The sequence below is a fragment of the Siphateles boraxobius genome, unplaced genomic scaffold, assembly GCF_051911475.1.
Source record: "Siphateles boraxobius isolate OS27281-9 unplaced genomic scaffold, OSU_SipBor_1 5, whole genome shotgun sequence".
In the NCBI taxonomy this organism is placed as follows: domain Eukaryota; kingdom Metazoa; phylum Chordata; class Actinopteri; order Cypriniformes; family Leuciscidae; genus Siphateles; species Siphateles boraxobius.
Genome location: NW_027509141.1, coordinates 30,878,309 through 30,891,458, shown reverse-complemented (window position 1 = coordinate 30,891,458; position 13,150 = coordinate 30,878,309). Strand labels below are relative to the sequence as shown.

The window sequence follows — 13,150 nt, the reverse complement described above, 5'->3', positions numbered from 1 at the left end:
TTAATAACAGCAGCAGTAAAATATTGTTTTTTAGTCACTGTACTCAGTGGTTTTCAGCGAATGCTTGTGCACTAATGCATAATTTCTCCTGTCCTTTACTCAAGCCTGTTAGCTTGCTGGGTAACGTTACCTCCATTCCGTTCCCTTTTTATAGCATTTGTCTACTAAGTTTTAATTGTTTTTCAAACGCGATCTACTGCGGCTCTACGTTCACACAATTGTTTTCAGTCTTTCTATATTTATTTAATCAATTTATCCTTATATTATTCTTTTATATATTATATATAATATATATTATATTCTTTATCCTTATATTCCTTATATATAATTAATTTTAAATAAAAATTAAATGAATTATATATTTTAGATGTTTTTAGTTTGTTTTTAGTTCAGATATTCACATCTGAACAACATGTCTGTGTAAATTTGTTTTAACAAAAATTGTGTTAAAACATAATATGTTGGATATCATTTTTTTAACAATAATCATGTTTGTCAACTTGCCATCAGCAATTATCATTAAAAACAATGCAAATATTGATATTAGTAAAACTCAATGTGTGGCTTTTGCACTTTTTAAAGTACACTTTTACACATAAATACCCTGATTTACGGTTTTATTTAGTTATAATAAAAAAAAAAATCTAATTTAATTTCTATCCGATTAATCGATTAATCGAAAAAATAATCGTCCGATTAATCGATTATCAAAATAATCGTTAGTTGCAGCCCTAAATTTTACTAATGGTATAGTCTTTTTCTTAGTGTGCAAAGGTACCAGTGTCCACCCTCTTGACCAGACAGACAGAAAGACTGAGTTGAAACAACCTTGAAGGGATTTTTTTGTTTTTATTTCAATGTAGTTTTTTTATTTGACAAATATATTTTAAAATGAAAAAGAAATGTGCAGAATTTTGTCTGAGAAATAATAAAAGGGACACTTTTTCATTTATAATTTCTTAAATTAATCACTTGTTAAAAAAATCGTGAGAAAATCGTATCGTGAAACCAGTATCGTGAATCGTATCGCATCGTGAGTTGAGGGAATCGTTACATCCCTAGTTATTATAAATGTAAATATAAATTAAAATAATGTTAAATATTATTTTAAATTTCAGAAAAAGCAAACGATAAAAAAAATAAACAAAAAGAAATGTCAGGATGGCACAAAATAGGAAGAATTGAAAACTTTAGATTTTAGCATTTGGATGTAATATGAAATGTATTCATATCGACAAGCCTTTGCATTGGACGGAAATGAATAGTCGCTGAATTGATTTGAAATTGCTGATGGGAATAGTCTTATGGATCTTGTCAGACTGCAAATCTACAGATATTTCTTTAATATTGTCAGCTCTGGATCATGGAGTCGTAAGGGAGCCAGTTCACTCTGTCACTCTTGGCATCACCTGAGGGGATTCTCTCGGGTATAACTAAGCACAACTAGTTTCTAGAGTAATTTTTTAAATAATGTATTTCTATTCTAACAGAATAAATGTTGCTAATGTGCCCCAGATCAGAGTGCGTGCGTGTCGGGATGCATTCAGTAATGAGATGGAGTGGTAAACACTTTCCATCAGAGTGATTAGAGTGTAAAACTACTTTGGGAAACAGAGGCGCAAGAAGAGCAGGTCAGGCCAAGGTCAAGGTCAGATAAACAGTATCATCTGCTTCCAGGGGCCTGACTACACACACACTCCCACATCCACAGCTGTTTATGGGAGCGTGAGCTAAGATGACATGCAAGTTAACAGCATTTTTAGCCTTTAGTGTTATGGTTATTGTTGCAACAATACTAATGTTAAAAAATTGTGTCTAGGTAGGCAACTTGAGACATACCATCTATCTGTAAGACCTGAAAACACTCTTCTCAAGTATGCCAACAAGGCAAACACGATTTCATATATTATTATTGTCACAAGGGGTACTATACCAAGAATTAATGTAAACTGTCTTCCATGATTGCTTTTCTGTTATGGTGAAAAACTTGCTGAACAACTTGCACTAATTACAGTCGGCATGAAAAAGAAATTCACCCCATATATTCTCAAAAGGCATGTTATTAATCTTATTGTTAGTGATTCATCCATGCCTTTATTTAATTTTTTTTAAAAAGATCAAAATGTCACAACTCGATCCTTCAGTTAAACAACAGGTCTCTTTCATAGGTTCACTCAACGCTGTGGAAAGCGCAGTGGGATATCCTCTGGATGTGCCGATTGCCTGAAGCCGTATAGAATCAGGCCAATTCATTGGCTGATGGCGCTCGCGCAAAGCTGGCTCCGCCCAGACGCTCTTACGTCGTAGCATGACGAACGCGCGCGCCATCCTCTCCTCAGATTCCTCTGCCTTCACGAAGCGGTCACATCTTGCCCTTCGTTTGATTTTTCTGAGCCCGAATTTTCGAATTCAACTACAGCTTTCGTCTCAACACTTCAGCGACTGGCATAAGTGGAACTCTGTTCTCCTTACAGTCCCCCCTCGGCCCACGGGGCCAGACCTTCGCCTATTGAAAGTGTCGCGCAGTTGCCTTCGCGCCCTGTCAATCTGGCGGGACCCCGTCTTCCTTCAGAAAGGAGTCGGTATGGGTGCGGTATTCCGTCGCCAAATGGTTACGACGGATGCCTCTCTGACCAGCTGGGGAGCGGTTTTCACGGGCAGGCCAGCGTGTGGGGTTTGGACTGGCGAGACCCTCTTGTGGCACATAAACAGCTTGGAGCTGAGGGCTGTCTTCCTGGCTCTTTGCCACTTTCTCTCTTTCCTCGAAGGGCACCATGTCATTGTCAGAACGGACAATATGGCAGTAGTGTCCCATGTAAACAGACAAGGGGGTTCACGTTCGCGCACCCTAGACAGGCATGCGCGTCACCTTCTCCTGTGGTCCTAGGACAAGTTCCTCTCTCTGAGAGCAGTTCATGTCCCAGGGATTCTGAACCTCGCAGCAGATTTCCTGTCGAGGCAGAAGCTCAGGTCTGGGGAATGGATGTTGAACCGCCAGACGGTGGCCCTGATCTGTGAGAGGTTCGGAAAAGCGGAAGTGGACCTCTTTGCATCTCAGGAGTCGTCCCAATGCCCGCTTTGGTTTCCCTGAGCCCTCCAGCTCCGTTGGGGATAGATGCATTCGCCCACCCTTGGCCGATGCAGAAACTCTATGCCTTCCCGCCCATCAAGCTGATCCAGGCGGTTCTGTCCAGAGTGAGGGAGAGCGGAGTCCGCCTCCTTCTGGTAGGCCCATTCTGGGCGTCCCAGCCATGGTTTTCGGAGCTGATCCCTCTGTTGGTATCCTCCCCCTGGGAGATTCCGGTCAGGGAGGACCTGCTTTCCCAGCTTCAGGGCAGGATATGGCATCCTCGCCCCGACATTTGGAAGCTGTACGTTTGGCCTGTCAGAGGCCGTTAGCTTTAAGCTTTGATCTCCCAACCGACGTTCAGGAGACCATTGCGAGTGCTAGAGCCCCTTCTATGAGGAGGCTATATTCCTCCAAGTGGAGGGTATTCGAGGCATAGTGCTTAGCACATGATAGGGACCCAGTTGGCTTCCCAGTAGGCTCAGTGCTGGAATTCCTGCAGGAAAAGTTTGCTTCCGGAGCGGCTGCTACCACTCTCAGAGTATATGTCGCAGCTATTGCCGCTCATAGAGAATCAGATGAGATTCCCTTGGGGAAACTGAGGTTAGTTTCGGCCTGCATGCATGGGGCTAGGCGCCTGAAACCGGCTCGCCCCCCTGGTGTTCCCTCGTGGGACCTGTCGGTCATCCTGGAGGGTTTGACAGAGGCTCCCTTCGAGCCCTTGGAGTCAGCCCCTGAGCGGATTCTGACTCTTAAGGTTGCTCTTTTTTGGCTTTATCTTCACTAAAGCGGATGGGGGATTTGCAGGCTCTCTCTATTAGTGAGTCATGCTTGGACTTCGCTCCTGGCCTGGTTAGGGTTCCTTGAGGCCAAGGTCGGGATATGTACCCAAGGTTCTTTCCACGGCGTTCCGCTCTCAGGTTGTTAACCTTAACGCTTTCCACCCTCCTCCTTTTGCCTCTGAGGAAGAAAGGAAACATAACCTGCTCTGCCCGGTCCGTTCTTTGAAGTTGTATGTAGAGCGATCAGGCGGTTGGAGGAAATTTAACCAGCTCTTGGTGTGTTTTGGTGCTGGCCGCCGTGGGCTTGCGGCATCAAAGCAGAGGATTTCCCACTTGGTAACGGATGCTATTTCGCTGGCTTACGAGGTGCGTGGGTTGCCTTCACCTCTTAGCATCAGAGCACATTCCACCAGAAGTGTGGCTTCCTCTCAAGCTCTTTTTAGAGGGGCCCTCTTGGAAGACATTTGTGTGGCGGCAGGTTGGTCCTCTCCGCACACCTTTGTGAGGTTCTATAATTTAGATCTTGACATGACTCCAGGTTCCCAGGTTCTATCTGCTTGAACCGGTCATGGTTATTATTATTTGGTCTGGTACCAGTTATGGCAGCGCTTAGCTTGGCGAGTTTGGTATTTCGTTCCCACTGCGCTTTCCGCAGTGTTGAGTGAACCTATGAAAGAGAACGTCTCTGGTTACTTGTGTAACCTATGTTCTCTGAATAGGGAACGAGACGCTGCGTTCGCTGCCAAGCTCCTCGCCCTGCCGACAGTTCTTCTTTTCGGCAGAGAAATCTGAGGAGAGGATGGCGCGCGCGCGTTCGTCATGCTACGACGTAAGAGTGTCGGACGGAGCCAGCTTTGCGCTAGCGCATTCAGCCAATGAATTGGCGTGATTCTATAGGGCTTCAGGCAATCGGCACATTCAGTGGATATCCCACTGTGCTTTCCGCAGCGTCTCGTTCCCTATTCAGAGAACATAGGTTACGCAAGTAACCAGAGACGTTCTCTCTGGTGATGTGGTTGAATTTCTATTATATTATATTCAATTGACTAGCTAGCGGCCTTAAAACTGTTTCATTGAAGCTGTGAAAATGAAGTGAATAATTCTAAACTAGAATTGAAGCTCAGGGGTTCGTGTATGAGTATGTGCACTTTGAGTTCATTAATCAGGGGCAAAAAAAACCTCCAAATGTGCCATGTGAACGAATGTGTGTGCGTATTTAAGTTATTTTCTTTTTCAACATTTTCTAATTGTAGAGTTGCAGCTGCTCCCCTCTCATATCATCCACACCAGCATTAACAGCTGTCTGAGAGTAAGAGAATTTGAGGAGAGAAAATTGTCGATTCACTCACTTCATCTGTTTTACGATGGTGCTCTTCCCCGATTCTCCAGCACCTGTGACAGAAACACAAAACAAACAGGGTTAAAAAACACACTCATACACCCATTTCATCTTCAGACAGGAAAGCAAGCACACAGTCGATGTTTTTTCCTCCGTCTAGTCAGAGTCTTAGTGCTAATGCCCACCCTGCTGTGTGTGTGTGTGTGTGTGTGTGTGTGTGTGTGTGTGTGTGTGTGTGTGTGTGTGTGTGTGTGTGTGTGTGTGTGGCCTATACTTCCAGTAACTTAAGTCTTGCTGACTTAGCTGTCGATCTTCAGCATTCCATTCTCTGCCAGACCTGGTGTTTATCAAGTTTGGCCTTTAATGGAGATGTCTAAGTGCTTCACAAACAGGAAACGAGGTCTTATCAATGTAATTTCCACAGGCCTGTGGGGGCATGCAGCTCATTTGGCATCTAACTCCCTCATTTGAACATTATATAAACACACAAAACATAACAGCCATATACAAGAATCAAAAAGTTCCCACAAGCACCTACTAACATCTCAAAAAACAAACATGCAAACGTCAGACCGACGCATCAGATGCAGACTGGCACATTTGCGCTCAGGGAAACATGTTTGTGTCACATGACATGCAGCTCCGAGATCGAGCACTGCCCCCGGCCGTCAGTCTGAGACCCTCTTACACAACTCTAAACCCAGCTTACGCTCTAAACTGAGCGGAAACCATGAAATGCTGCCCTCAAAACGCCAGTGAAACAGTATCACAAGATAATAAAGAGATGAGTGTGTGTGTGATAGGATCTCAAAAGATACTGAGTTCAAAATCCTGGTGTTAGCACACTTCACCTGTCAACATGCTACACATTCACACCCACTTTTTCTATTTGAAGAGACAACTTCACACTTGAGCAGCTGGTGTCAACAGCTAAAACATGCAAAATCAGGTCGTAATCGAAACGTAATCATGCATCAGTTTTGGCCTTTCATTTCAGAGATTTTTGCTGCTACTGCACATTTAGAATGTAAGTATTGAAGGGTCATGAAACCCTAAAATGTTTTTTTTTATTTAAATCACAGATATAGTTTTGCGCATCACTGAAAATAATGATATCCCTCATTATGTTGATGGTTTTTGTTTTTTGAAACCATTTTTCTGGTTTAAAAACCAAAATAGAACCAACGTCACAGATTTTAAGCTTTTTGTTTCGGAGTGGTGACTGGCAGGAGAGTATGCATCAGTTTCTGAGCTTTTCTACGAATTATATGAGATATACATGTACAAATACATGAGAATGAACTCTTTCAGTCCAGTCACAGTGCTGTATTACTCTTGAGATCGCATTACAGGAGAAAATTCAAATTATTCCAAACAAACTGCTGCACAACAGAGGTTATTGTTAAAATTAAAACATGAAAGAAATTGTGATATTCCCTGTAGATATCCTACTGTATAATAGTCATATTTTAGATAGGTCCCTACTATAACAATAACTATAAAGGTTTAATAATTCTTCTAATTCTATAACAGTATGGAACATCACACCACAGCTGTAACGATAATGACACAGAGGAATGATATCGACAAATAACAACAGACAACCAATCAGAATCCACAGCTTTATAGAGCTCAAGCATTTAAAGAGGCAGACGACATAACTTATTATACATGCCAACTGATCATGTATTGGTGTGGACGGATATAGTTATCGTTATAATTATCTAAATAGTTATGATTCTTGTTAACTTTTTTCTAAAAATAAAAATAAAAATCCAAATTTTCTGAGAAATTTGATGTGAATTTAAGAGTATGAGCATTCAATCATGATTATTTAAAAGGTTTTAATAAACAATCGAACACAAAAGCAAGCTGTGAACTCCTATTGTGCTCAACCCCTTAGAGGACAGACAGGAGACGGGATAGCCCGCATGGGAAAATTAATGCCTTTATGAATCATCCCATCTATTGTGTATAAGTATTCACACAACTAGTGTTGTGCACCTGCAGGATGTGGCCGTGTATGTTAAACATCAGGCATTGACGACACTTCCACGGAATACGTTTTAAACCATAACAAAAGACAATAGTCCTTGCATGAGCAGCACTCAACCGAACAGAGGTTGTGTGATGGATTACCTGCAAAACTCTTTTAAAGGATCTTAAATGAGCTACACACTGAAGCATGCTACATCTCTCCGATTTGTCCAATTATGGTTATAGATCCTTAGTAGCGTCTCAAAACTGAAATTTGTGTGCCATCTCCCACAAAACTAATTTTAAACATTACCAGCGATTCCACTGGGACAGTAATAGTGTTTATCCTGTTTCTAAGAGTATTTATTATATGGCCTGGATTGTAAGCACACTATTAATTAAACCAAACCTGTTTTCACTTTATGAGCTAACGTCCAAAGCAATATGCACATCTTGGCCAGAATATTCACTTGAAGTAGTTTTTCCTTTAGAATAATAATAATAATAATAAAAAAATCCAAAGTGGTAAAGAAAATTAATATCCACAATTTATCAGTATCAACATAACTTAAAAATAATTATCAGAAAAAAAGTGAGAATCAGATGAAAACCAAGATGCAAATAGAGAGGCACAATTAAATTAATAATAATAATGATAATAATAAAACTATTGTAATACCATAATACCATAATATAATAATACCAAAAATATTGGCCATTTCATGTTGACTCAAGACCTCCACATGTGCGCAAATGGCCTGCTATCAGGTGTTGCTTGTGCTGTCCAAACACCTCAACGCATCACATGATTGCGGTACCTCGGATGTGAGGGAAAGCGTGGGCGTGTGAATGACATCATGGGCTATGCTAATGAGAGGTGCACCAATACAGTACAGCAATGTGCCAGTGAGCTCAGGTGTCCACTCTTGATCTGGAGCCAGTGTGTCAGGCTGAGTTTTTATGGTCATTATGGTCTGAGGCCCACAGGTACACAGTGGAGACAAGAATAATTTGGTTTTGTTGCTGCAGCTGCGACCCAGGTTACAGCAGTACACATCTATCTCCGTCTGTCCACTCGTCTTATTTTAACCAGTTTTACGGTCACTCAGCTGCAGCTCTCAACTTAAGAAATCATAAGCAAGTAATTTACTTATTTACAATGCTAAGATCATGTGTGTGACCAAACAGACTTAAGTTCTTGCTCTCTCGCTCTTACTTCATTCGTCCTTTGGGTTTTTGCATTCATTGCTCTTGAAACTCAGTTCTCCGCTCTTTGTGGCGCGGTTGCTAGGCATTAGCTCAAATTCTGGGAATCTCCAGGTCTTCACAAGCAGAGCGTGATCTCTCTGACAGTTCACTTAATAAATTCATCTCACTCTTCTCCGTTCTCTTCTGCTCTCTGGTATTAGTCTAATAACAATGCTGGACTAATAATCTGGAGGGAGCCTTAATAAAAAAATGCATTTAAAAAAATTATTATACATGGGTAAATAACAAAAAAACCTGTCCATGAGCCTTTTTCCCCCCAAAAAACAAGCATCCTGAAATTAGGTTTTAATAAATATGAATGTGTCAGAGCTGTGGTGCAACGGAATGTGCATAAGCTCTGGAAAAAAATATTATTAAAAAAATATATAAAAGTATAGCATGTAACTCCGCAGGAGGCCAACTGGCCCTAAACAGTTAAATGTCATTTTTACTTTTACACATTTTACTTTTACCATCTTGAAGTCACATGCAGATCCCTTTGTAATATAGTCTGAGGATCCATTAAACAAGACTTGAATGAATGAACCAAAAGCTTGAGAGCTGAAACACAAAATCCATTTCCATGAGGTTTCTCTGTGCAGATTGATGTTAAATGAACAAAAAGTCTTACTAAAAAAACAACACTGCTTGCACTTGATGTTAGTTAACGGTTTCAACGTAGGAGTCCTGTGATTATCAATAGAAAAAAAAAAAGAAAAAAAAACTATTTATGAATGATGTGCTATTGGACAAAACATAAGAACACCCTGACAAATGCACATACACACTCACAAACCAAATACTTTGGATTAATGAAGCGATGGTTTAATAAGTGCTGAACATCATTGCGGTGTCTCTTGGGCCATCTGAAATGTAACACGCCTGCTAAAACAACCGCAGGATAATGAATCGGCAATGACAGAGCTGTTCTGAAACCAGTCAAACACTTCTGTTGTGGTTGGCCCTGATCAATGCACCGGAAACTAGACCACAGACTGATGATGCCCCGCAGATGGGCGAGTCTGATTGTTTTTATGCCACCGTTTATATCTAGTAAATGGATAAAACTGTCAGCCGTTTATTGGGCTGTCTGAAAAATTTATTTGCCTGCTTATTTGTTAGCCTTATTTTTTTCCCCAAGGTTGGTTTATCGCCCAGCGGTCATATCGACAGAGTTAGGAAATGTTGTTCTCAACAAGACTGAGACATAAGTTCAAAGGTGTCGCAAATTTGTTTGGTGGTTTCACAGGCTATTGCACACATTCGTAATACCTGAAACTCCAACACACACACACCATTCTTTGGTGACGTAGTGGGAAGTTTGTGTGTTCAGTAAACAAGCTTTTATTGGTCTGTGGGTCAGACACCTTCAAAACAGCTGCACCTGCTGGTCAACTGCAACACACACTAGCTGTCAAAAACCTAGTGTGCTACTTAGATGGCAGACAGCACCCTAAAATAGAGACTAAATTGGAATCTTTTACACATGCGGCTGATTTCAGTGGAGTTTGGTATTAATATGTTTCATAGAACATAATACTCTAAGTAGGATAAGAAGGGTAAAAATTAATAACTCTCAAACATTGGAATTTTAAAAAATTGTAACTGATACTTGTCAATATATAATACTGATCAAGTCGATTTTTTTAACAAAAAGACCGTAAAGACTGTTACAAAAAATTCTATTTCAAATAAATGCTGTTTTTTAAAAGAGACTGGCTACTGAGAAGAGTAATGGCTACTGAACAACAGTCTTACTAAAAATGAGTTGTGAACACTGCTTGCACTCAATGTTAGTTAACTGTTTCATCGCTAAAACAACCACTGGATAATAATCGGCAATGAAAGAGCTGTTCTGAAAACGGTCAAAGACTTCGTGTCCACAAATGTGCCCAGTGTGAAAGCCCCCAAAGATATATCCCTAAACCTAAAAGGAAATCCATAAAGAAAAATAACTTAGGAGCTCTGGAAACCACATTAGCGTGCACCTAAATCACATCTAAACAGCTTCCACAACATCTAACACATGTGTACTAGTGGAAGTGTGATGTAACACGTTGGGAAAAGCAGAATAGAAACAAAATACTATTTCCACGCTTGGCTAAGATGCCAAAGAGAGTCACGTGGCCATTGTCCCAGAGTCCCCTGTTTCTTAGTTTCCACCCAGGGAGGGAAATCCATGCCAGTCCTGTCTGCTTGGGGCCACCCTGCTCCCTATAGCCCTTACGGAGCTACAAATGGTCTGTGTGTGTGTGTGTGTGTGTGTGTGTGTGTGTGTGTGTGTGTGTGTGTGTGTGTGTGTGTGTGTGTGTGTGTGTGTGTGTGTGTGTGTGTGTGTGTGTGTGTATATCGGAGGGGGTGGAAAAAGAAAGACAAAGAGGCCAGTGTCAATGTGGCTCTGGTTGTGTGGACAGCAATGCCACTGTTTACCATCATTTAGGTCACAACAATTACAGCTGAACCAGCCTCACAAACACACAGACACCCACACACACACCCGTTAGAGCCTCAACACCCCAGGCCTCCATCAGCACCGCAAAACTCTTCATTCAAACAGAAAGGAAGCAGCAAACATGGACAGAATATAATGGTGCTTGCATGGGCCCACTGCACTATTAGGCTTATCGTGATTGTCATCAAACAGAGGTGTTAACAGCCTGTAGTCCACAGCTGCATCAATCACGTTGGGTCCTTTAAAAAGTACAGCTCTGAAAGTTCAACAATGTGCTGTGTCAGATTTTACAAGCTCAGCAGCAGCAGTAATGAACTCTTAATCGGGCTATTTTCATGTGACTGAGATAATCGCCATTAAGTTGTATTGGTTCTTTAGTCCTAGCCTGCGGTCGGTCTTGGCTATCTTGGGCTGCACCAACCAGTCTGGTCTGGTCGGATATGACAGGCTGTTCAGATGGTGTGATGTTTTAATATTCCAATTGTTTTTTCTACAGGCTTTTATACTGACTGACTTTCTCCAGTCCTGTTTTCTGTTCGTGAGGTGAACAGCATTTCTTTACGTGACCAAGCAATGTCAGAACCACAGGAATGAAGAAGTTTAGCCTGTGGAATCTCGCCAATGCGGCCATGACCACAAATATTATAACCTGCAATGGTTAGAGGGTGAATCTCATGAAGAAATTACCAGGTCATACTTGACTCCAAAATCAACCGAATAATTGAATTTGAATAATTAACAAAATCATTAAATTCATTATATTATAACTAAATTATTCATTCAAATTATATTCTTCCATTTTTAGGACAATTAAAACTACATTCATAATACTGTAATAATGAAAATCATTTTTAAATGAAAAGCTGCTAAAATTAAATTCAGTAAAACAAATACATGATGTAGGTTATAAACGTTAACATTTCTATAACCTTTTCATATTACAGTACAGAGAATGAGATTTTTTTTAATTATTTTTACAGTGACGAGAAAAAATTAATAAAAACTCACATATATACATCAATAAATATATCTCAATGGTCCTAAAAATAAGCTTAATTTTCTTCATACGAAATGTATTTTTTAATAATGCCTCTTTTTTTTTGTTCTTGACCGTTTTTTTGAGCCGAAATTAAAATTTTCCCTAGTGCAGAAATTACCTAAAGATGACGTGTTTTGACCCTTTGTGGTGAGACGGTTGAACAGTTAAGGTTAGATGTGGGTGGGGAGGAAGCAGGTCCTGGTTTAGGGAATAACGGAACAAAGGGTCTGAGCAGAAAGCATTTCCTCCAAATCCCATAAGGACAGAGAGAGAGAGAGAGAGAGAGAGAGAGAGAGAGAGAGAGAGAGAGAGAGAGAGAGAGAGAGAGAGAGAGAGAGAGAGAGAGAGAGAGAGAGAGAGAGAGAGAGAGAGGGAGAGGGAGAGAGAGAGAGGGGAGAGAGAGAGAGGGGAGAGAGAGAGAGAGAGAGAGAGAGAGAGAGAGAGAGAGAGAGAGAGAGAGAGAGAGAGAGAGAGAGAGAGCTATTGCCATGACGGAGTGTGAGGGTGAAATTGGGATAGAATATGGCACCGCTACATTTACATTACGCCTCCAATGTCATTTGGCTTTTTATAGAAATAAAAACAATTTAATTGAGTTGGATAATGGTTGCTTCAATTCCATCCAGCTCATCCAAGACGAGGTGCAGATTCGTACGTAGTGCAACAGGAATCAGAGTTCACTGATCACGTGACGAGAGTAAGTGATGAAATAACTGACAAGACCATGGCAGAGGATTAGTTGCACAACAGAGCCTAAGCATCTGTAAAATGTCTTATCTTGTAGAATGCGCAGACAGCATATTGAAATCTCATTTGAATGCACGCTCGCATTTTACTTTTGATTTCAAACACGATTTCAATAAACCACATTTTGAAAGGGGCTGCCTGGTGCATGCGAATATCTTAGGCTGGGCTTTGTAGCTCGTAAATCATGTACAGGAGAGAAGCCAGTCAGTTGAGTTTGGGGCAAAACCTTTTACAGTGCTTGAGTATTGTTGTCTTTTACTGCAAATGATAATTCATACTCAAAAGTAGAACTAAAATGACATTCATTACAAGATGATTAGTTAAAATATTTCAAATGCACATGCAGACTATTATTCTTGTCACGTATTTCGTCATTGAGGAAATCATCTCGTCTCGTGAACCAAATCTCGTGTCTCGTCTCGTGAGCTGTCTCATCACACAATATTATTGATTATAACTTTACCAGCCTAATAATAATAATTATTATTATTATTAATAA

At 40.7% G+C, this 13,150-nt stretch overlaps 1 protein-coding gene across 2 annotated transcripts in view; it reads right to left on the bottom strand.

Moving 5' to 3' along the window:
- gnai2a (guanine nucleotide binding protein (G protein), alpha inhibiting activity polypeptide 2a) overlaps nt 1-13,150 on the bottom strand; it is a 97,926-nt gene that overhangs the window by 27,034 nt on the left and 57,742 nt on the right. For both annotated transcript variants that reach the window (XM_077203817.1, XM_077203819.1), the window contains exon 2: nt 5,199-5,241. In XM_077203817.1, the coding sequence (XP_077059932.1) occupies nt 5,199-5,241 (43 nt within the window). The remainder of the gene's footprint in view (nt 1-5,198; nt 5,242-13,150) is intronic.